The 25,546-nt window shown below is 43.4% G+C and overlaps 1 protein-coding gene across 8 annotated transcripts in view; it reads right to left on the bottom strand.

The window, feature by feature from the left end:
- Nucleotides 1-25,546, bottom strand: part of LOC147115171 (V-type proton ATPase subunit C 1-A) — a 159,906-nt gene that overhangs the window by 11,774 nt on the left and 122,586 nt on the right. For all 8 annotated transcript variants that reach the window (XM_085993492.1, XM_085993494.1, XM_085993493.1 and 5 more), the window contains 6 exons: nt 20,406-20,500; nt 14,135-14,226; nt 13,583-13,681; nt 7,489-7,557; nt 5,540-5,632; nt 5,358-5,451 (listed from right to left, as the gene is read on the bottom strand). In XM_085993492.1, the coding sequence (XP_085849618.1) occupies nt 5,358-5,451; nt 5,540-5,632; nt 7,489-7,557; nt 13,583-13,681; nt 14,135-14,226; nt 20,406-20,500 (542 nt within the window). The remainder of the gene's footprint in view (nt 1-5,357; nt 5,452-5,539; nt 5,633-7,488; nt 7,558-13,582; nt 13,682-14,134; nt 14,227-20,405; nt 20,501-25,546) is intronic.

The raw sequence follows: 25,546 nt of genomic DNA, 5'->3' as shown, positions 1-25,546 counted from the left end.
CCCCAGAAATCAAACATTCCACTTGCTTGAAGGATGCAATACGAAAAACACACTTAATCTAGAGAGAAATAAAAACAGCACCCATGGCATCCCTCCTGCAAGCAACACTTCATATTTGCCGCAACGTTTGTTACTCTGGTGATGCGGTTGTGTTCCATGATTTGACTTATAAGAACATAAGAAATAGGAGCAGGAGTAGGCCAATCGGCCCCTCGAGCCTGCTCCGCCATTCAATAAGATCATGGCTGATCTGATCCTAACCGCCAATCTATCACTGAACCATCTCCTGAATCTAACAGAATCAGACACACGAAATAGGAGCAGGATCAGGCTACACGGTCCCTGGGCCCGCTCCGCTACCCACAGGGCCATGTCCGATCCGAACCTAGACTCATGTCCAAATTCCTGCCCGTTCCCCGTAACCCTTAATTCCCTTTACTTCTAGGAAACTGTCTATTTCTGTTTTAAATTTATGTAATGATGTAGCTTCGACAGCTTTTTGGGGCAGCATATTCCATGGACCTACCACCCTCTGAGTGAAGTAGTTCCTCCTCATCTCAGTTTTGAAAGAGCAGCCCCTTATTCTAAGACTATGCCCCCTAGTTCTAGTTTCACCCATCATCGGGAACATCCTCCCCGCATCCACCCGATCCAACCCCTTCACAATCTTATATGTCTCAATAAGATCGCCTCTCATTCTTCTGAACTCCAATGAGTAGAGTCCCAATCTACTCAACCTCTCCTCATATGTCCATCCCCTCATCCCCGGGATTAACCGAGTGAACCTTCTTTGTACTGACTCGAGAGCAAGTATGTCCTTTCTTAAGTATGGACACCAAAACTGTACGCAGTATTCCAGGTGCGGTCTCACCAATACCTTGTACAACTGAAGCAATACCTCCCTATTTTTATATTCTATCCCCCTAGCAATGAAAGCCAACATTCCATTGGCCTTCTTAATCACTTGCTGCACCTGCATACTAACCTTTTGAGTTTCGTGCACCAGGACCCCCAGATCCCTTTGTACTTCAGTACTTTCCAGTTTCTTGCCATTAAGATAATAACTTGCTCTACGATTTTTCCTGCCAAAGTGCATAACCTCACACTTTCCAGTATTGTATTCCATCTGCCAAATCTCTGCCCACTTACTTAGCTTGTCTATGTCCCCTTGCAGGTTTTTTATGTCCTCCTCACTCACTACTTTCCCTCCCATCTTAGTATCATCTGCAAACTTTGATATGTTACACTCGGTCCCTTCCTCCAAATCGTTAATATAGATTGTAAAGAGTTGGGGACCCAGCACTGACCCCTGCGGAACACCACTAGTTACTGATTGCCAGTCTGAGAACGAACCATTTATCCCAACTCTCTGCCTTCTGTTAGATAGCCAATCCTCTATCCATGCCAGAATATTACCCCCAATCCCGTGATTTTTTTTATCTTAAGCAATAATCTTGTGTGGCACCTTGTCAAATGCCTTTTGGAAGTCTAAATACACTACGTCCACTGGTTCCCCTTTATCCACCCTATATGTTACTTCCTCAAAGAACTCCAGCAAATTTGTCAAACATGACTTCCCCTTCATAAAACCATGCTGACTTTGTCCTATTAAATTATGATTATCCAAATGTTCTGTTACTGTCTCCTTAATAATGGACTCCAAAATTTTACCTACCACAGATGTTAGGCTAACCGGTCTATAGTTTCCAGCCTTCTGTCTACTGCCCTTTTTAAATAAGGGTGTTACATTAGCAGTTTTCCAGTCTGCCGGGACCTTTGCTGAGTCCAGGGAGTTTTGGAAAATTATCAATGCATCCACAACCCCTACCGCCACTTCCCTCAAGACCCTAGGATGTAAGCCATCAGGTCCAGGTGATTTATCCGCCTTGAGTCCCATTATTTTACCGAGTACCACTTCCTTAGTGATTTTGATCGTGTTTAGCTCCTCCCCCCCTTTAGCCCCCTGTTTGTCCAGTGTTGGGATATTCTTAGTGCCTTCTACTGTAAAGACTGATACAAAATATTCATTCAGTGTTTTTGCCATCTCCATATTTCCCACCATTAATTTCCCGGTCTCATCCTCTAAGGGACCAACATTTACTTTAGCCACCCTTTTTCTTTTTATATAACTATAAAAACTCTTACTATCTGTTTTTATATTTTTTGCTCATTTACTTTCATAATCTATCTTCCCTTTCTTAATCAATCTTTTTGTTATTTTTTGCTGTCTTTTAAAGTTTTCCCAATCCTCTATCCTCCCACTAGATTTGCCTACCTTATATGCCCTTGTTTTTAGTCGAATACTAGCCTTAATTTCTTTACTTAGCCACGGATGGCTGTCTTTTCTTTTACACTCTTCTTCTCAGTGGAATATATATTTTTTGGAAGTTGTAAAATAACTCCTTAAATGTACACCACTGATCATGTATCGTCTTACCCTTTAATCTATTTTCCCAATCCACTCTACTCAATTCCGCTCTCATACCTTCATAGTCTCCTTTATTCAAGCTTAGCACGCTTGTTTGAGATCCAACCTTCTCACCCTCTAATTGAATATGGAATTCAACCATGTTATGGTCACTCATTCCAAGGGGATCCTTTACTAGGACATTTTTTATTAATCCTGTCTCGTTACACAGGACCAGATCGAAGGTTGCTTGCCCCCTGGTCGGTTCAGTTACATACTGCTCAAGAAACCCATCCCTAATACACTCAATGAACTCATCCTCAAGGCAGCCCTGCCCAATTTGATTTGTCCAATTAATATGATAGTTAAAATCCCCCATAATTATAGATGTTCCCTTATCACAAGCCTCAACTATTTCCTGATTGATACTCCGTCCCACAGAGTTGCAACTGTTCGGAGGCCTATAGACTACGCCCACTAGTGTTTTTTTCCCCTTATTATTCCTTACCTCCACCCAAACTGTTTCATTATCCTGATCTTTTGACCCAATATCATTTCTCTGTATTAGTGATTCCTTCCTTTATTAACATAGCCACCCCACCTCCCCTTCCTTCCTGCCTGTCCTTCCTGATCGTTAAATAACGTGGTACATTTAATTCCCAGGCATTGTCACCCTGCAGCCATGTTTCTGTAATGGCCACAAGATCATACCCATATGTAGTTATTTGTGTCATTAACTCGTCTATTTTGTTACGAATGCTACGTGCATTCAGATAGAGAACTTTCAAATATGTTTTGTGACACTTAGTTCCTGCTTTTGCCCTTTTTATTACTTTACCTTTTACTCCATACCTTCTGCCCCTTCCTGACACGCTCTGGTTTTTAATTTCCCCACTGCTACCTAAGTCTATGACCTTCTCTGTTGTCATTTTTATTATTTGCTCTCTAGGAACCTTCCCCCCCCCCCCCAGTTAGTTTAAAGCCCTCTCTACAGCCCTAGTTATATGATCCGCCAGGACTCTAGCCCCAGCACTGGCCAAGTGAAGCCCATCCCAACGGAACAGCTCCCTCCTGCCCCAGTACTGGTGCCAGTGTCCCAGGAAGCAAAACCCATTTCTCCCACACCAGTCTTTGAGCCACGCATTTAACTCTCTAATTTTATTTGTCCTAGCCAAATTCGCTCGTGGCTCAGGTAATAATCCAGAGATTATTACCCTTGAGGTTCTGTTTTTTAATTTGACCCTAGCTGCTCATACTCCTTTAACAGAACCGGCTTCCTAGTCCTATCTACGTCGTTTGCACCAACATGGACCACGACAACTGGATCCACCCCCTCCCACTGCAAGTTTCTTTCCAGCCCAGAGGAGATGTCCTTAACCCTGGCACCGAGTAGGCAACACAGCCTTCGGGACTCTCGCTCTCGGCTGCAAAGAACTCTATCTATCCCCCTAATACTATCCCCTATCACTACAACATTTCTATTTACTCCCCCCTCTTGAATGGCCCCCCGTTCCACGGTGCTGTGGCCAGGTTGCTCATCCTCCCTGCAGTCCCTGCTCCTGTCCCCACAGGGAGTAAGAACCTCAAACCTGTTGGTCAAGAGCAAGGGCTGCGGCTCCTCCAGCTCTACCTCCTGGATCCCCGTACCTGCCTCACTCATAGTCACACCGTCCTGTCCCTGACCATGGGCTACATCTGAATTAATTAACTTCATAGGTGTGACCACCTCCTGATACACAGAGTCCAGGTACTTCTCCCCCTCCCTGATGTGTCGCAGTGTCTGAAGCTCAGACTCCAGCTCATCAACACGGAGCTGGAGTTCCTGTAGCAGCAGACACTTGTCACAGACGTAATCACCGTGAGCCTCAATGGGGTTCACCAGTTCCCACATCGCGCAACAGTAACACATCACCTGCTCCATTCTATGTAATTAATTAAATTTTTTATTGTTAGTTATGGACACCCTCTGCCCGATTTTAGATGCTAGTATCCCCTTTAATTAATTGGATTTAAATTAAATCAATCCCTCTAGTTACACCAGTTAAATGGTTTACCAACAGTCACTCTGCACCAGAAAGGCCTTATTAACTACAACCCACAGAGTTAAAGTTTGAAAAGAGCACCTAACACCCCACTTACCCAAACTCACAGCACTCTCTGATGACTCACACTTGGACTGGTCTTTTTATACTGTTTGTTTGTTTACAGCCAAATGAGTCACCCCTGCTGATTGGTTAGAAAGCTGGTTTCCACTGCCTGCTGTGCCAATTTACTCCTACTGCAGTGTAACCTTGTTTTACCGTTCTTAAACCAACAGAATCCCAAATATTTAACTTTTCCCCTTTACTTAAACTGCTTAAGTAATCTTATCAAGAATGATTTAAAGAGAAATAACAATTAAAGAACTCTCACACTTACCCAAACTCACAGCACTCTTTGATGACTCGCACTCATGGGCTTATGGGCTTCTCGGTGCTGCTCCCTCTATACCTAGACAATTGTCTGCAGGAGGGTAAATCACCAGGTCTGGGAGGCCATTGTTAAATTTAGTGTTTCAGTAGGCCAGAGCTTTAGTACAGTGTGGTCCGCCTACTTTGAAATTACTTGAATAGGGTGAGGTTCTATTGTAAATGTTTATTAGAGAGTAGCTACCTATTAGATTAGCAATGTCCTGGCAATTTTAATTAAGACACGACGATCCTCAAATTTCTTCACCTGATGTTAAATTACTAACTGCTCAAAACCAATCCAGTACAAGTAATAAGAATGCCACTTCATATTTTTTTGTTAAGTTTCTAAATGGTCATCAACCTACAGCACAGATTGTGCACTAAGTTGTATTGAATGACCAGTTACATGCTCATTCTGGGAGTACACTGCACATGAAGAGCATGACTTTTACAGCTGCATAGGCTGTGGCTTGTATCACAGTTTAGATTTGAATACATACAAACTGTTTCTTTTTGTCAGTTGAAAGTCGAGTCATTTCTTCTTTATCTGCTTTCAGCTCCTCTTCATTATACTGGAAATCCCGAACAATAAACCTGAATGGAAGGGAAGGAAAGAAAACTGAGTGCAACCATTTCTGAAATGCAGATCTCTAAAGGAAATTATTTGGAAAGAAATCCTTACTTGTTCTCCCTGGCCTTTAGTCGAAAGTCATCAACTGCCTTCCTGAACAACGTGACCGTGAACAAGCCACTATCGTTGTCATCACATATCAACCTTTCAGGAGGGGAAAAAAAAGTCTCTCATAAAAAATGGCACATCTAAAATCGTTATACATCATTGCTTAGATTTCGGAGGCCTGATATTTAAAGTACAAGAAGATTGTTATCCTGTTCACAAATGTACCCACTCTAAATGTAGGCTGAGCACTGAACTTGCAATGTTGTGGCTGGGTCTCACCCAATGTTCACTCACAGCATGTTAAGCACAAGTGACAGATATATTTTAAATATAAATCAGTTCTTTTTAATGCTAAAAAGCAGAGCAGTTCAATCCATATTGCATGCCTGACCAACGTACAAGATATTTATTTAAAAGTATGCCCAACATCTTCTCCCCTCTTCTTCTCTTGCCATCTTGTACACCACAGGTGAGCAAGGGACCTCACTCTTTTGAGAACACTGGAAAAGAATGCAAGAATGAGGCAGGTAACTTCTGCCCCAGTTCACCAAGACACGATACCCCGTCCAACTCTCGCCCTGTCAGCTAACACCCAGCCTCTGCAACATCTCCCCTTTGGAATGGCCACCGGAGTTCCAAACTTCACCATGTGAGGAATTATAAGCAACATAGAAAATTAGCAAAAGCTGACCAACAGCTTCAAAACAGCTGACATCGTAAGAACAGCCCTGATTATAAGCCTACAACATGTGAAAACAGGTAGTTACACAAGCTTTGTAACAGGTTGTAGGTATACCAAACATTCCTTCACTTGTGTTGGAGGAAAGTAAACTTAAGTACATGAAATGCTGAAGAAGGAAATGCTAAAGATATAAAATTGGTGCTAATGGGTCCGGGAGCATGCTCCGCTTGAAAATTTGACATTAAAAATGATGCATTCTGGTTAATTGTAAGTATTTGTATGTTTCACACAAAGATTTTTTAAACTGAATTACTAACATACCACCATTTTCTCAAAAGTCACTCTTCCACATAAATTCTAAGTAAATTTACTCATGACTGTACCCATCCAACTCTCCACGCTTTCAAAGGGGCACTTTCTCCTCCTCCAACCCTTCCAGTTCATAGTACTCTTCTCCCTTTTCCTCTCCCTCAATTCTTTTCTTCCTCCACCCCTTCTCCCCCCGCCAATTCAACCTGTGACTCTTCTCCCCCCTCCAACTCCGTATTCTTTCACCACTCCCCTCCCATTGAACCTGGCATGCTTTCTCTCTTCCCCCCCCCCCCTTAGTTCATGTCGGCACTCTGCCTCCTCCCCTTCCCAAAACACTGCTGAGCCTCTCCCCTCTTAGCCCCAGCCGAAGTTCCACTCCCAGGTTCTTACTCCCCTCCACCTCTCCCTTCCCTTTCCCATTCAGTTGACATCCATTTCCCTCCCTCCTGTCCCTGCAGCGCCACTCCTATAGAGTCCTGCTGCTAATTGAAAGGGTTCCAGCTGTTGCATACAGTAGATGATAATTCCTGCCTACAACATGCACCAGCTAGAATCCCTTCCATTAGCCGCAGGAGTCTCACTGAGGGTAGAGGAATCCAGTCCAATGTGTGTTGAATGTTGTCAGCAAATACTGACCATCAGCATGAAACTATCAGTTGGTATGCATGTATAGCAGTTAATTTAGTGCCCTATGTTACAGAATAGCATGTTCATATTAAAATGCTGCACTATTAGGCTGCTAAACTTAAGTATACCAGGAATCTCTATCATCGCTAACTGAAAGTTAAGTTAGTTCAGCCTTAAATTAAGCTTAGACCCAATAACTACACTGCTTCTAAATAGTTGGATTAAGCTGCGCCACACCAAAATAAAAGTCAGAGGTTAGAATGCATTGCACAGGTTTTCAGCTTATACTGGATAGAAAGATTACAGAAAATAGATCAAAGACCTCCCTTACTTGCTTGACCGTGGGACCACCATCTCCGCCAGAGTTTCATAAGTTTTCTCCCATTCAAGATAACTTGTTCTAAAGAAAAAAAGTGGTTGAATAATTATGCAATGGTTCAGGGGCCAGGGTGATATTTTCACATCCAATTGGTCATTTAACTGTAATCATTTTTAGTTATATGATGAAGTTATGTATGCCATGAAGTTGATGATTGCTGAAGACTATTTAGACTTCACAATGTATCCCTTTATAGTTTGTCCATTACTACTTGCGGATACCAATTTTCTAATTGTGATGGCCTAAAGCACTGAAACAAAAAAATTACCTGCTCGCCACAACTACTTTAATCTGCAATCAAATGGTTGCTTTTACTATTTTCTAAATTATACTAAAATACAAAAGCATCTTACTCAACATGTCATCCTGTACCCAATTCAAAATTGCTGGACATCAACACTAGATGACTTTAATGACGGTAAAATAAACACCAAAATGCATAATTATGAGAGTACGGCACTTGTGCTCATGCAACAAGTTTCTAATTTTCTGTTGATGCATTCGTGAATAGGTGGGAAAACACTTTTCTAACAAATTAGCAAGTACTAGTTTACGAGAGCATGCACCACTTCTTTTTCTTCAGCAGTCCCTCGGAACGGAGGATGACTTGCTTCCAGACTAAAAATGAGTTCTCAGGTGACTGATGAGTCCAATGCGGGACCTACAGTCTCCGTCACAGTTGGGGCAGATGGTGGTTGAAGGGGCGGGTGGGGTGCTTGGGTTGACGTGCGCTCCTTCCACTTGCTCCCGGCGAAGAGACTCGAGGTGTTCGGCACCTTCCCGGATGCTTCTCCTCCACTTTGTGCAGTCTTGGGCCAGGGATTCCTAGGTGTCGGTGGGGATGTTTCACTTTTTCAAGGAGGCTTTGAGAGTGTCCTTGAAGCGTTTCCTCTGCCCACCTGGGGCTCTCTTGCCGAGTAGAGCGCTCGTTTTGGGAGTTTCCTATCGAGCATGTGGACAATGTGGCCCGTCCATTGGAGCTGATCGCGCGTGGTCAAAGCTTCGATGCTGGGGATGTTGGCCTGAGTGAGAACATGCACTAACAGATGCAGTTTTACCATTGCACTGCATTATTGGTGAAACATCACAAAAATTTGAAAAATGCCACTTTTTTTTTTATTCGTTCCTGGGATGTGGGTATCACTGGCAAGGCCAGCATTTATTGCCCATCCCTAATTGCCCTTGAGAAGGTGGTGGTGAACCGCCTTCTTGAACTGCTGCAACCGTGTGGTTCTTCTAGATGGTAGAGGTCGTGGGTTGGGAGGTGCTGTCAAAGAAGCCTTGGCGAGTTACTGCAGTGCATCTTGCAGATGGTACACACTGCAGCCACGGTGCACTGGTGGCGGAGGGAGTGAATGTTTAAGGTGGTGGATGTGGTGCCAATCAAGCGGGCTGCTTTGTCCTGAATGGTGTCGAGCTTCTTGAGTGTTGTTGGAGCTGCACTCATCCAGGCAAGTGGAGAGTATTCCATCACTCTCCTGACCTGTGCCTTGTAGATGGTGGAAAGGCTTTTGGGAGTCAGGAGGGGAGACACTCACCACAGAATACCCAGCCTCTGACCTGCTCTTGTAGCCACAATATTTATGTGGCTGGTCCAGTTAAGTTTCTGGTCAATGGGGACCCACAGGATGTTGATGTTGGGGGATTCGGCGATGGTAATGCCGTTAAAATTCAAGGAGCGGGATTAGACGCTCCCTTGTTGGAGATAGTCATTGCCTGGCACGTATGTTACTTGCTACTTATCAGCCCATGCCTGAATGTCATCCAGGTCTTGCTGCATGCAGGCATAGACTGCTTCATTATCTGTGGAGTTGCGAATGGCACTGAACACTGTGCAATCATCAGCAAACAACCCCACTTCTGACCTTATGATGGAGGGAAGGTCATTGATGAAACAGCTGAAGATGGTTGGACCTAGGACACTGCTGAGGAACTCCTGCAGCGATGTCCTGGGGCTGAGATGATTGGCCTCCAACAACCACAACCATCTTCCTTTGTGCTAGGTATGACTCCAGCCAGTGGAGAGTTTTCCCCAATTCCCACTGACTTCAATTTTACTAGGGTTCCTTGATGCCACACTCGGTCAAATGCTGCCTTGATGTCAAGGGCAGTCACTCTCATCTCACCTCTGGAATTCTGCTCTTTTGTCCCTGTTTGGACCAAGGCTGTAATGAGGTCTGGACCCGAGTGGTCCTGGCAGAACCCAAACTGAGCATCGGTGAGCAGGTTATTGATGAGGAAGTGCTGCTTGATAGCACTGTTGATGACACCTTCCATCACTTTGCTGATAATTGAGAGTAGACTGATGGGGCGGTAATTGGCCGGATTGGATTTGTCCTGTTTTTTGTGGACAGGACATACCTGGGCAGTTTTCCACATTGTCGGGTAGATGCCAGTGTTGTAGCTGTACTTGAACAGCTTGACTAGAGGCACGGCTAGTTCTGGAGCACAAGTTTTCAGCACGACAACCAGGATATTGTCGGGGCTCATAGCCTTTGCTGTATCCAGTGCACTCATCCATTTCTTGAGATCACATAATACTATCTTAAAATTTCTAAACCAAGGTAGGGCCATTTTGCCTTAATTATAGTTTGAGAGCAGTTGGGATTGCACAATGCCCTATTTTCAGGGCCAGGCATGGCACAAGATTAGATGGAACACGCTAGATATTGCTGCCTTCATTGTGACTGACCCTGAAAGAAGCCTCCAGCAAAACTGGTTTAACCGAGAATCTACCCAATCTGAAATAATGACTAAAGATATAGGAAGTTAACCTTTGGAATGTTTACCTTATGCAAAACTCAAACAGCCTGCCCCCTACATGCAGGTTCATATCTAGGTGCCTGAAAATTCAATCCTGATTACAATTTAGGACAAGCAAGTATAGACAGTAGTCACTATTCTTGGCTACAGAGATGAGAATTCAAAAGGTGCAGGAAAAAAAACTAAATTATAATAGGGAAGTAACAGACTTGTAAGGCCCAAGAATAACTTATTAGCTCCCTTCAATATAGTTCGACCTTGTGGTAAAGTTCAGGTTAGTAAATGTGGGATCAATATACTGTATATATGCACTGAACTATAAATTGTACCCTTCAACTATTGCTCTGCCTTATGAAGCATCAAACGTTGAATGGCAAGTCTAATGTTATTTTTGCAATTCCACTTTCAAACACTGGATGGAACCAGAAACACCACATTCTGACATTTAATGATAAAACTCCAGGAAAAGCACTTGGAAAATATTCAGGAGGTTTGTATTGTTACAAGATTTCAACTTCTGGTCTACCCAGAAGTCAACAAAACAACACTAATTGTTATAATAGTGACTATAATGGATAATTGAATGGACATCAAAGAATCATGCAGCACAGGAGGCCCTTCAGCTCTGTGCCGACTCTCAAAGAGCTACCAATTAGTCCCATTCCCCTGCTCTTGCCCCATATCCCTGCAATTTTTACTTTTTAAACATATGTCCAATTCCCTCTTAAAAGTTACTATTGAGTCTGATTCCACCACCCTTTCAGGCAGTGCTTTCCAGATCATAACTCAGTGAAAAAATCTCATCTTGCCCCCCCTGGCATTTTTTGCCAATTATCTTAAATCTGTGTCCTCTCGTTACCGATCCTCCTGCCAGTAGAAAATGTTTGTCCCTATTTACCCTATCAAAACTACTCAATTTTGAACACCTAGAATCAGAGAAATTTACAGCACAGAAGGGGGCCATTTGGCCCATCGTGTCTGTGCCGGCCGAAAGAGCTATCCAACCTGATCCCACTTTCCAGCTCTTGGTCCGTAGCCTTGTAGTTACCGCACTTCAAGTGCATATCCAAGTGCTTTTTAAGTGCAATGAGGGTTTCTGCCTCTACCACCCACTCAGGCAGTGAGTTCCAGACCCCCACCACCCTCTGGGTTCTCCTCAACTCCCCTCTAATCCTTCTACGAATTACTTTTAATCTACGCCCCCTGGCTATTGACTTCTCTGCTAAGGGAAATAGGTCCTTCCTATCCACTCTATCTCGGCCCCTCAATTTTATACACCGCAGTCAAGTCTCCCCTCAGCCTCCTCTGTTCCAAAGAAAACTACCCCAGCCTATCCAATCTTTCCTCATAGCTAAAATTCTCCAGTCCTTGCAACATCTCTAGTGCAATCACATCTTTCCTGTAATGTGGTGACCAGAACTGTATGCTGTACTCTAGCTGAGGCCTAACTAGTGTTTTATGCAGTTGAATAACCTTCCTGCTCTTATATTCTATGGCTCGGCTAATAAAGGAAAATATCCCATATGCCTTCTTAACCACCTTATCTACCCAACCTGCTACCTTCAGGGATCTGTGGACATGCACTCCAAAGTCCCTCTGTTCCTCAATAACAGAAAATGCTGGAAAAACTCAGCAGGCCAGGCAACATCCGTGGAGAGAAAATAGAGTCAATGTTTTGGGTCAAACCCTTTGTCAAGACTGGAAATGCACAGGAAATGAAATAGATTAAAAGGCCAGGCTGGGAGAGAACAAAAGAGAAGTGAAGAGACATTAAGAGGTATTCAAAACGAGACGAGATGGTGATAGGACTAGTGGAGACAAAAGACGGCTCTAGATTAGGTGTGAAATGCGCTGGCAGAACGAGAGACAGCTGCCATGTGGGAGAGAAAAAAAAAAGTGTGGGGAGGGGGGGGGGGGGGAGAAAGAGGGCCAAAACAAAGGTGTGGATAAAAAAAAGTAAAAATGTAATGGGGGCTGAGGTTATGATCTGAAATTGTTGAACTCAATACGGAGTCCAGAAGGCTGTAAAGTGCCTTATCGGAAGATGAGGTGCTGTGCCTCGAGTTTACGCTGAGCTTCCGTGGAACAATGCAAGAGCCCGAGTACAGTGAGGTCTGAGTGGGAATGAGGCGGTGAATTAAAATGACAGGTGACCGGAAGCTCAGGGTCACCCTTACGGACTGAACGGAGGTGTTCCGCAAAGCAGTCACCCAATCTGCGTTTGGTCTCCCCAATGTAGAGGAGACCGCATCGTGAGCAGCGAATACAGTATACTAGATTGCAAGAAGTACAAGTAAATCGCTGTTTCACCTTGAAGGGGTGTTGGGGCCCTGGACAGTGGGAAGGTATAAGGGCAGGTGTTGCATCTCCTGCGCTTGCACGGGAAGGTGCCGGGCGAAGGGGAAGGGGTGCTGGGGGTGATAGAGGAGTGGACTAGGGTGTCGCGGAAGGAGCGGTCTCTACGGAATGCTGAAAGTCGAGGGGAGGGGAAGATGCGTTTGGTGGTGGGATCACTTTGGAGGTGGCGGAAAATGATCCGTTGAATGTGGAGGCTGGTGGGGTGAAAGGTGAGGACAAGGGGAACCCTATCGTGGTTCCGGGAGGGAGGGGCAGGGGTGAGGGCAGAAGTGCGGGAGATAAAATGGACACGGTCGAGGGCTGTGTCAGCTGAGTTTTTCCAGCATTTTCTGTTGTTATTTCGGATTTCCAGCATCTGCAGCATTTTGCTATCGTCCCTCTGTTCCTCTACACTTCTCAGTATCCTACCATTTATTGTGTATTCCCTTGCCTTTTTAGCCCTCCCCAAATGCATTGCCTCTATTAAATCTCCCCTTAACCTTCTTTGCTCCAAGAGAACAATCCCAGCTTCGCTAGTCTCTCTACACACCTGAATTCCCTCATCCCTGGCACCATTCCAGGAAATTTCCTCTGCACCCTCTCCAAGGCATTGACATGCTTGTAATAATATGGAGGATAATGAACTTTAAAGTAAAACACTTAACAGCCATATCACCTTGTCCTGTCACCTTCAAAGATTTGTGTATGTGAACCCCCAGGTCTCTGTTCCTGCACCCTGCTTTAAAATGTCACCATTTAGTTTAGTTTTTCCTCAGTTTTCCTTCCAAAATGCATCTCTTCACATTTCATCTGATTTTTCTTAGAACTTTCAGCTTTTACCATCAATATTTGGGTTTTTTCATATTAACCAGCCATGTTGAACTAGTACACAATTTTTAAACTTTTGACAACTTTTTTAAAAAAACAATTAAAAAAAGTTTCTTACTTCGGCACAACTACCAACAAAGTAACAAGATATTCAGAGTCCATTACAAAGTCTTCCTTCTTCACAATATCAGCAAGGCTTCTCGTCATCAAACTTCCCCTACAAATGACCATACAAACCAATTATCAGCACAAGGTAAATACTGCAGTTCTCCTGGGGAAAATAATATATCATTAATACTTACAAGCGCTTCGAAAGGACACAATAATGGTCGAGGCCAAGGATGAAGAATTAATTCTCAAAAGGTTACATTTACATTTCCTAATTCGAATGGACAAGAAATAGGCTACAAATGGGAATAACCACTTAATCCCAAAGTGGTCCCACCATAACTTCCAACATTCCCATCATTGAAGCAACTGTAAACCCCAGTGACTGTAAAATGACTATTTGAGGTATCTAACTTCTTAAGCTGGGGATGTGGCATAAAAAGGGAGAACAAAAGAGCAAGAGGTAAAAATACTTATACTTCTAACTTTACAGTAATTGTAAAGCAGATTAAATGCAAGGCAATTCAATTTAAATTATGATACACATGAAAAAATAACTTACACATTCTTCCTCTCTAGATTCTGTAAGTTTCCTTTCAGATTGTTGTATGCTGATGCTCTTGCTTTTAGATCATTGTCAATCTGTGATACTTGCTGCAAATTTCCAAACAGCATATAATATAGTTAATGGATCTTTCAAATGGCCCAGGAACAGTGTGCAAGTAAAAATAAGTGAAAATCTTCTGTAGCATTTGGAAATCAAATATATGCTAAAATTCAGTGTAAATTGAAACTATCCCCTTTTCACAGACAACCAGTATCCCAGCAGTCGATTACTTATTTAAAACTTCTCTGCAAAAGTTATAAATGAACTAGGGCCTACCTAGCACATTCGCAAAAGAATGAATGTCGAAATCAGCAAGAATTATGGCCTGAGCATATGTAAAAGGACAAAAAAAGGCCATTCACCCCATCAGCACTGAATCTTCCAGTGCAGCTTGCGTATTAACATCCAACTGCATTTTGAATGCCGTTCTGTTTGTCTCTACTATATACTTACAATGTATGCTACTTTGGGTCCCTGACAACCATGTGTGCGGGAAGTGTATCCAGCTGCAGCTACTGGCAGACCGCATTGCGGTGTTGGAGCTGCGAATGGATACATACTGGAGCATTTGCGATGCTGAGGACATCGTGGATAGCACGTTTAGGGAGTTGGTCACACCGCAGGTAAAGGCTGCACAGGCAGGACGGGAATGGGTGACCGTCAGGCAGAGTAGTAGGTGCAAACAGATATACCGCTTTGGATATTGTTGGAGGAGATGGCTTAACAGGGGAAGGCAGCAGCAGCCAACTTCCTGGCACCGTGGGTGGCTCTGCTGCACATGACGGGAGGAGAAAAAGCGGGAGAGCTATATTGATGGGGGATTCTATTGTAAGGGGAATAGATAGGCATTTCTGCGGCCGCAAACGAGACTCCAGGATGGTATGTTACCTCCCTGGTGCAAGGGTCAAGGATGTCTCGGAGCGGCTGCAGGGCATTCTGAAGGGGGAGGGAGGGTGAACAGCCAGTTGTCGTGGTGCATATAGGTACCAACGATATAGGTAAAAAACGGGATGAGGTCCTAAAAGCTGAATATAGGGAGTTAGGAGGCAAATTTAAAAAATAGGACCTCAAAAAGGTAGTAATCTCAGGATTGCTACCAGTGCCACGTGCTAGTCAGAGTAGAAATAGAAGGATATTGCAGATGAATACGTGGCTAGAGGAATGATGCAAGGGGGAGGGATTCAAATTCCTGGGATATTGGAACCGGTTCTGGGGGAGGTGGGACCAGTACAAACTGGGCGGTTTGCACCTGGGCAGGACCGGGACCGATATCCGAGGAGGAGTGTTTGCTAGTGCTGTTGGGGAGGGTTTAAACTAAAATGGCAGGGGGTTGGGAACCTGTGCAGGGAGACAGGGGAAAGGGGAGCAAGAATAGAAGCAAAAGACAGGAAGGAGAAAAGCAAAAGTGGAAGGCAGAAAATCAAGGGTGTAAATCAATCAGGACCACAGTAAATAATGATTCTAAAAGGACTAAGTCTTAAAAAAAGACGCCTGAAGGATTTGTGTCTTAATGCAAGGAGCATTCGTAATAAGGTGGATGAATTAGCTGCGCAAATAGATGTAAACGGATGAGATATAATTGGGATTACAGAGACATGGCTCCAGGGTGACCAAGGCTGGGAATTCAACATCCAGGGGTATTCAATACTCAGGAAGGACAGGCAAAAAGCAAAAGGAAGTGGGGTAGCATTGCTGGTTAAAGAGATTAACAATAGTAAGGAAGGATATTAGCTCTGATGATGTGGAATCTGTATGGGTAGAGCTGAGAAATACCAAGGGGCAGAAAACGTTAGTGGGAGTTATATACAGATCCCCAAACAGTAATGTGGAGGTTGGGGATGGCATTAAACGGGAAATTAGAGACGCGTGCAATAAGGGCACAGCAGTTGTCATGGGTGACTTTAATCTACATATACATTGGGCTAACTAAATTAGTAACAATACCGTGGAGGAGGAATTCCTAGAGTGTATACAGGATGGTTTCCTGGACCAATATGTCAAGGAACCAACTAGAGATCAGGCCATCTTAGACTGGGTATTATGTAATGAAAAAGGATTAATTAGCAATCTTGTTGTGCGCGGCCCCTTGGGGAGGAGCGATCATAATATGATCAAATTCTTCATTAAAATGGAGAGTGAAGTAGTTGACTCAGAGTCTAGGGTCCTGAATTTAAATAAAGGAAACTACGATGGTATGAGGTGCGACTAGGCTAAGATGGATTGGGGAACGTTACTTAAAGGGTTGATGGTGGATAGGCAATGGCAAACATTTAAAGATCGCATGGATGAACTACAGAATTTGTTCATCCCTGTTTGGCAAAAAAATAAAACAAAAAAGGTGACTCAACTGTGGCTAACAAGGGAATTTAGGAATAGCATAAGATCCAAGGCGAGGACATATAAATTGGCCAGAAAAAGCAGCAAACCTGAGGATTGGGAGCAGTTTAGGATTCAGCAAAGGAGGACAAAGGGATTAATTAAGAGGGGGAAAATAGAGTAAGAGAGTAAGAGAGTAAGCTTTCAGGGAACATAAAAACTGACTGTAAAAGCTTCTATAGACATGTAAAGAGAAAAAGATTGGTGAAGTCAAGCGTAGGTCCCTTGCAGTCAGAATCAGGGGAATTTATAATGGGGAACAAAGAAATGGCAGAACAATGAAACACATGCTTTGGTTCTGTCTTCAGAAAGGAGGACACAAAGAACCTCCCAGAGATATCGGGGAACATAGGGTCTAATGAGAGGGAGGAACTGAAAGAAATCAGTATTTGTAGGGAAATGGACAGGATTGAAGGCCGATAAATCCCCAGGGCCTGATAATCTATATCCTAGGGTACTTAAGGAAGTGGCCCTAGAAATAGTAGATGCATTGCTGGTCATCTTCCAAAATTCTATAGACTCGAACAGTTCCCATAGATTGGAGGGTAGCTAATGTAACCCCACTATTTAAAAAAAGGTGGTAGAGAGAAAACAGGGAATTATAGACCGGTTAGCCTGACATCAGTAGTGGGGAAATGCTAGAGTCCATTATGAAAGATGTAATAGCAGAGCACTTGGAAAACAGCGACAGGATCGGACAAAGTCAACATGGATTTACAAAAGGTAAATCATGCTTGACTAATCTACTGGAATTTTTTGAGGGTGTGACTGGTAGAATAGATAAGGGAGAACCAGTGGATGTGGTGTATTTGGACTTTCAGAAGGCTTTCGATAAGGTCCCGCAAAGTTAAAGCGCATGGGATTGGGGGTAAGGTACTGACTTGGATAGAGAACTGGTTGGCAGACAGGAAGCAAAGAGTTGGAATAAACAGGTCTTTTTCTGAGTGGCAGGCAGTGACTAGTGTGGTACCGCAGGGATCGGTGCTAGGACCCCAGCTAGTCACAATATATATTAATGATCTAGTTGAAGGAACTGGATGTAATATCTCCAAGTTTGCAGGTGACACAAAGCTGGGTGGGCGTGTTTGCGGTGAGGAGGATGCAGAGAAACTCCAATGTGATTTGGACAGATTGGGTGATTATACTGCATCTGCCATGCATCTGCCCAATGTGGATAAATGCAAGGTTATGTACTTTGGTGGCAAAAACAGGAAGGCAGATTATTATCTGAACAGCAACAGATTGGGAAGGATGTTCTTGCCATGGAGAGAGTGCAGCGAAGATTCACCAGACTGATACGTGGGATGGCAGGAATGAAGTATGAAGAGAGATTGGGTCGATTAGGCTTATATTCGCTAGAGTTTAGAAGAATGAGAGGGGATCTCATTGAAGCTTATAAAATTCTAACAGGACTAGACAGACTAGATGCAGGATGTATGTTCCCGATGGCGGGAGAGTCCAGAACCAGGGGTCACAGGCTAAGGGTAAGGGGTAAGTCATAAGCCATTTAGGACTGAGATGAGGAGGAATTTCTTCACCCAGAGTGTGGTGAACCTGTGGAATTCTCTACCACAGAAGGCAGTTGAGGCCAATTCATTGAATATATTCAAGAAGGAGTTAGATATATTTCTTAAGGCTAAAGGGATCAAGGGATATGGGGAGAAAGCAGAGACAGGGTACTGAATTTGGACGATCAGCCATGATCTCATTAAATGGCAGAGCAGGCTCGAGGGGCCAAATGGCCTACTCCTGCTCCTATCTTCTATGTTTCTAAAACAGTGCTCAGTGCTTTACATAAGTGGCCAGTTATACCAAGCTATTGTATAACATACTGTTGAGCAATAAAATCTATCATATAGCAAAACACAATGAAAATTTGATTCAGAAGTGTTGTCTTGTGGGAGAAAGTAGGTTTCAAAACACTTCTGGAGCTCGATATTTCACTCCATCCTAAATCTAATGGAAAGAATCCAAGACTCTAACATTCAGTACCAAGCAGAGCATACAATGGTATCCATTCAGTACTGAACATTCCCATTTCAGACCATTCGAATAAATAACAAAACTTGAAAGCAATCCTTGGGATGATCCGCCAGAACCAGTTAGCTGACCAGGCCAGAGATGACCTAACCACCTTCACCTCAATCTTATTCCTTTAACAGAAAGACTCGAAGTATTAAGTACCATCAAGTGGGAGATCATTGCAGGGAGCTCAGAAATGTTGCCACTACTGTCCCTTTCACCTCCTCTGTAGTAACTCCGAGGCTGTCATCAATCATTGCTGCTTGGAAGATTAACCAGCAATTGCTCCTGAAGTTTCAGGTAAAGAATCCACACTCCCACTGCTACTTGGAAATGGTAGAGAGAGTTGATGCTAAATTTTATGTTGCAGAATAGCATCTGTACCCAACTGTTATGACCATGCCATTGACTGGTGCCAATGACATGCAACCCACTGCTTCCAAGAACATTACATCTGCATCAGCCACTGCTATCAAGGGTTCTTTGGCAAATTTACAGAATAAAAGCTCTATTCATACCAAACTAAACTTCAACTCTACCATAGTTGGGAATGTGGGCATGACAAAAAAAAAATGTAGCAAGCTCTAAACAGTAGCTTTCTGGTTCTCGGCAAACCATTTTAAAATCACCATTATCAACAAGTTGACAGTCCATAAAACACAAACAATTGTTCTATTTTCCTGTACGTCACTGCTACCCTGCATTTTGGCAGAAGGAACAGGGAGAGGCAATATACACTTGATGACACAGTTTTAAAGAGTGTGCAGGGACAGAGGGACCTGGGAGTTAATGTGCATAGGTCCCTAAAGGTGGCAGGATATACTGAGAGAGTGGTTAGCAAAGCTTATGGGATCTTGGGCTTCATAAATAGAGGCATTGAGTACAAAAATAGAGGTTATGCTGAATCTTTATAAAGCGCTGGTTAGGCCACAACTGGAGTATTGCATCCAGTTCTGGTCACCACACTTTAGGAAGGATGTGAAGGCCCTCGAGAGGGTGCAGAGGAGATTTATCAGAATGGTTCCGGGGAGGGGGGGTCTTGGCTACAAGGACAGGTTGGAGAAGTTGGATTTGTTTTCATTAGAGTCAAGGAGGTTGAGGGGTGATTTGATAGAGGCGTACAAGATTATGACAGGTTTGGATAGGCTAGACGGGGAAAGGCTGTTCCCACTAGTTGATGGTACAAGGACTAGGGGACACAGATTTAAGGTTTTGGGCAAGAAATACAGGGGGCATGTAAGGAAAACTTTTTTTTAAATGCAGCGAGTGATGACGACCTGGAATTCGCTGCCGACGGAAGTGGTGGAAGCGGAGACACTCAATGTTTTCCAGGAGAGACTGGATAGGCACTTGAGGGAAATAAACTTGCACAGCTATGGGGATAGAGCGGGGGAATGGGACTGACTGGATTGCTCTACAGAGAGCCAGCACGGACTCGATGGGCCGAATGGCCTCCTTCTGTGCCGTATGACTATAACGTATGACTATGTATCCTCAATAAAGCAAATAAAATATTAGAACATCTGTTATGGACATTACAGTTGTACGTTATTTGGCCTTAACACAGAAGAATTATTTATATTCCTCCGCAACTAGATAATGTATGGAGTAAAATCTAAACATTACTGTTAATTTCTGCTCACAAGTTTCCAAAGTGATTCTAACAATTATAAAATTAGAAGATAAAAACACTCAAAACTAAACCATTTGAACTATCTTTAGTGAACACGAAATATTTACACACAATATCCCTTGGAAATTTTGGCAGACTGCAGAACTTGTGTTAAAGGCACATTATTGAGTTCCAAAAATGAATTTAAACACCGACCTTAGTAATGATTTCAGAAATGTTTTTCAGAGACTGTTTGATTGGGTACTTTGCCATGTCCCACTGAAACCTTGTGATATAGGTGACCAAGTCAACTAGGGGAAAAAACACAACCTGTTTTAAAAATGTAATAGAACAAAGATTCTCAGTTTTTGTTAGAATAAAAACAGCCGTGACCAGTTAAACAAATTCTATGTACCCATCTGAATTATTTTGATTGTGAGCCGACAGTATTTCGCACAGGTATGTTGGCGCACTAAGCAGTCAAAATTTCAGATTTTTTTAAACAAATCCCACTAGAGTAGAAACAAGCTGATATTGTACTAATTTTCAAAAACTGTGCCAAAATAGATTTGGCAATCCTATGTCAGAACAAGGTAAATAACAGAATCAATGATAAATTAACTAAAGGTTTACTATATGACAATCATCTAGTAAATAGCAGTCAGCAATTTAGATGGGGAAAGTCCTGCCTGTAAGTTTGACAAAGCAACATCTCAAATGGATGGTAGAAAGCTATACAATATGGTCTACTTGGACATTCAAAAAGCCCTTGCTACAGCTACTTAAGCATAAGGAATTCAATGCAAAAACCTGGGAATGCCTATGAAATTGGCTGAAAGATAGGAAGCAGTTGATATTTGTTAGGAGCATTACTCAGTTTTTTTTTATAAAAGGGCAGTGGGGGGGGGGGGGGGGGGGTGCAGGGAAGGGCAAGAAAGCAGTGCTGAGTACAGTGCCCCAGCATCAGTGCTGTCCTGAAGTCAGGAAGTTCTTCACACAAAAAGTGATCAACAGGTGAAATGAACTTCCAGGTGAAGTAGTGGAAGCAATAACTCTGGAATCATTTAACAGCTGGATATTGTGGCTCAGACTGCAGCATTTCTTTCTGGATGGAAGAGCTCGGATGGGCCAAATGGGTTTCCTTTTCCATCTCTACCTGGTGTAAAAGCTTGACCCACAGCCTTGAACACTGTTCATCTATTAATTAATTAAATAAAAGCCTTGTGTGTAGGAACATAGTTTCAGAATCATAAGTAGCTAGAATCTTAGAGAATTGACCTTGAAAAGCAAACTTTACACTGCAGTAAAATGGAAACTTTATTTGTACACAGGAGCACAGATATGAAACTACTGTAATAAGTAGCTAAGCTAAATCACAAGAATTCAATATGAATAGTATACTCCATGAAATTTAATTTCATACAAAAAGATCAAAGTTAACCATTTCATGGTTATATACATAATTCTGCATTCAACATTTAAAATTCAAGTTCAAATTCAGCCTGAAACAAGTTACAGTGAGCTCTTAACATTAGGGTGGCAATGAACACTGTCAATTGTTTAAAAGCATATAGAACTAAAGTCACCCAACAGTGAGTGGAAGCGGCAATCCAGGAGATCATTCACTTGATTATAAAGCCCATTTAACCCACAACTGCTTCACCAAATCAACTATTTAAAGTAACAAGAAGCTGAGCCATATGGACCTGGGGGCAGGTAGGGGTTCAATCCCCATTCTTGGCTGAGTTAGTTGATCATTGCTGTCTACCTGCACCAAGCTGGCTATCTACACAAGGACACTGAGCAAAGACGTGATCGGATTCAACAACGATGCCCTTGCAACAGAATAGATGAGAAATGCAACATCGAGGTTCATATTATATAGGGTACCCGTGGATCAGTGCCGCAAGAGGTCAATGCCTTCATAAGAGGAATAAAATTGGCAGGGGAAAAAAAAGCTAAGTATCCCAAAAAGCATTAATGAATGAGGTGTAAAGGAAGATTATAAATACTATACAACACACTATGAAACTAGCATGAAGATAGCACATGGCGTGGAAGGTGTTACAAGGTAGTAAGCTTATAAAAGGGATTAAATAATATCAAAAGCCACAAAGTAAATCTCAGTCTCATCTGAATAGAGATACGGTATAATCTTAACACATTTGTGTTCTTAATGGTTGTTTGTAGCACCAGTTTTATTCAGTTTTCAAAAGTCTTGTTAAGTAGGCAGCAAACTGACGAAATAGACAGCAGGTTCCTGTGCTCAAACCACATTACTTGAAATTAAATGGTGAGGGGGGACAGGGGGGTTTTGAGAGAATTCGAGCATGTCTGGTTTAGATGGCACAGCTGACAATGATGAATAAAGGGAGTGGGAAGTACACAAAAGGCCAGAGTCAAAGTAAGACTTTGGGGGAGGGGTTTGTAGGGCTGGAGGAAGTTACAGAGATAGGGAGGGGCGAACCCATGAAGGGATTTAAACACGAGAATGAGAATTTTAAATTGGATGCATCGGGAGCCAATGTTGTAGTGTATGTAACCGTTCCACCTTTAAGAGAACTATTTTAGTAACCGTTCCACCTTTAAGAGAACTATTTTAAGAGTTGCACTACTTTCTCTTGGCTGCTGTATACTGTAATACCGGTGGTGACCACACCGGTATATAAGTGCTGTGTAATGATTTATTGGGCAGTTCCGCCCTGACCTTCAACCAGTAAAGACCTGTTAAATTTTACTCTTGTGGTCTGTGTAGTAATTCTCAATATAACACACAGACTTAACAGTGGCGACGAGTACGATCTTACCCTGCGGCAGAGATACATCCAAGGCAGTTTAACGGGCGTCGAGAAGAGGCATCCGCCCTCACCATTCTGCTGAGAAAAGACTCGAGTCTGCAGAGCGAAGGAAGAATTCTGACACGAAGCCTTCCATCAGCAACAGGCAGTGATCATCCCTTCTATCACGGTGGTGGGTAAGCCGATCAGCGACGAGCAGCAAGTCGGCCACGTTGACTGTGAGTAGGGGAGAAAATAAAGAACGGAGGATATAAGGGCGGAGAACTCGACCACGGCCGGGGAAAAGAGCCGGACAGAAGTCGGGGCCAGAGGCGCTGAGACTGGGGCAGCATAAGGCATGGAAGCCGCGGTGAATACAAATGCAGCCGGTGAGAGAGACCGGGCTGCAAGCGGGCTGGGAGACGCAACAGCGTCGAGAGAGAGCTCGACCGCGACCGGTGAAAAAGGCCGGGCAGCTACCGAGGCCGTGAGGCGCAGCGACCGGGTCAGCGTAAGGCGCGGGAGAAAAGAAAAAAAAAAAAAAACGCGGAGAACTCAGCCGCAGCCGGGGGAAAGGACCGGACTGCAAGAGGGGCTGGGAGGCGCGATTTGAAAACCGCTGGGGGAGGGCGAACGCAGCAATACGGCAATCGCCATTACAGCCAGCGGGGGAGAAAAGCAAACGCGGGAAGCCGCCATTTTCGGAGGCGGGGGAAGAAGACAAGCGCGGGAAACCGCCATTTTGTAAAAGAAAAAAATAAATAATAATTCTTCTGTTTCTCAAGAAGATCGCGAGGATGCCTAAGCGTGGTAACATCAACGATTTCGATCCCGATGTTGAAGATTGGGCCACGTATGTAGAACGCATAGAGATATATTGTAAGGCAAATAAAATAGCAAATGAAGATAAAGCACTAACCTTACTAAACTCAATGGGTGCGAAGACATACGGACTATTGAAGCATCTTCTATCACCAGCTAAACCGGCGGATCAGACTTTCGCTAATATTGTTGCTGTCCTGAAGGATCATTTGAACCCCACACCGCTGATGTTAGCGGAACGGTTTAAATTTTATGCGAGAACGCAACTGAAAGAGGAAAGCAACGCGGAGTACTTAATTGAACTGCGTAAGCTAGTGAAATACTGTCAGTTTGGGGAAGGACTGACAGAGGCACTGAGAGACAAATTCGTGTGCGGATTGTCGAAAGAAGGAACACAAAAGCGGCTACTTGAAGAGAATGATCTTACACTTGATAAGGCTGTCTCTATTGCAGCATCGCACGAAGCCGCAGCGAGAGGCACTGCGGAAATGCAGCTGAAGGCAGCGGTGCTCAGCGTAGATCAAATGGCTTTGGGTACAACGAAATGTTATCATTGTGGGAAGACAACACACGATCAGAACAAATGCTGGTTTAAAAACCAGGAATGTAGAAAATGTGGCAAGCTTGGTCACATAGCTAAAGTATGCCGGTCAGGAAAGAAGACCAGCAACAAAAAGTCACCGCAGGAAAAGTGCAGAAAGGTACATAAGGTGGCTGAGAAGAGTTCGGATGAACAGAATTCGGATTCAGACTCCAACAGCAAGGAACTGGGTAGTCTGAGAATTCACAATGTGAGTAAGGAAGCTGACCGACAAACTATCTGGGTCACACTGCAGATAGCAGGAGTCCAAAGGAAGATGGAATTGGACACTGGATCGGCATTGACAGTCATGAATAAGCAAGATTACAAAAGGTTATTCAAACATATTCCCCTACGGGATACGGAGATAGTATTAAAGACATACACAGGGCAAAGAGTATACCCCATCGGAAGATAAAAGTCAAGGTGGTACACAAGGGCAAAGAACACCAAGGAATGGACATATATGTACTACCTGAGGGAGGTCCACCACTTCTGGGACGGGAGTGGATCAGGAAAATAAATATGGACTGGCACTCCCTAAAAGCAATAACGGTAGATTCCGGAAAGAAAAAAAATGTCAAACCTGCACGATTGTCCGGAATATTGGATGAGGGCATATGCAGCAGTGACAGTGACAAAGCAGAGAGTGAGAACTCGGTGAAGACAATCAGCTCAGACTCTGGAACTGATGATGGTAAGACCAGCCCATGTGCCAAAGACAAGTCTAAAATGGACTTGCAGACTAATGAAGGAAAAACGAAGGAGTGCATAAATGCTTCAGAAGAGAATAAAGTATCAGAACAGAATTCCACTGAACAACAACAACATAGTTTGACAGAGGATTCTGAGTCTGTCCAGTCTACAGACATGCACATTTCTGAGGAACACCGGGCTCGAACTCAACTCAATTTCAAACTACAACAGCAATTAGAACAAATGATTTGCCGTTTTGAGCAAGAGATGAATGCAAAGAAAAAGTTCTTTGACACAGAGTGGGAGAATCTGGTAAGACAGCAGAAGCAGCTGATTGAGAAAATGGAACAGGAACACACAAACCGTCTGCGCGATGAGGCCAAACGAATCAAAGCCGAGCAAGAAAGGGAATATGTCAAATTCATCGATCAGTTGAAAGCTAAGAAGAAAGAGCACCCTTTTGTGAGCAGTGTCAGCAGTAA

This window comes from Somniosus microcephalus, chromosome 7 (genome assembly GCF_052327205.1).
Source record: "Somniosus microcephalus isolate GS21.2 chromosome 7, FLI_Smic_1.0, whole genome shotgun sequence".
NCBI lineage: Eukaryota > Metazoa > Chordata > Chondrichthyes > Squaliformes > Somniosidae > Somniosus > Somniosus microcephalus.
The sequence above is the reverse complement of the archived record's forward strand: the minus strand, read 5'-3'. Positions and strand labels throughout refer to the sequence as shown.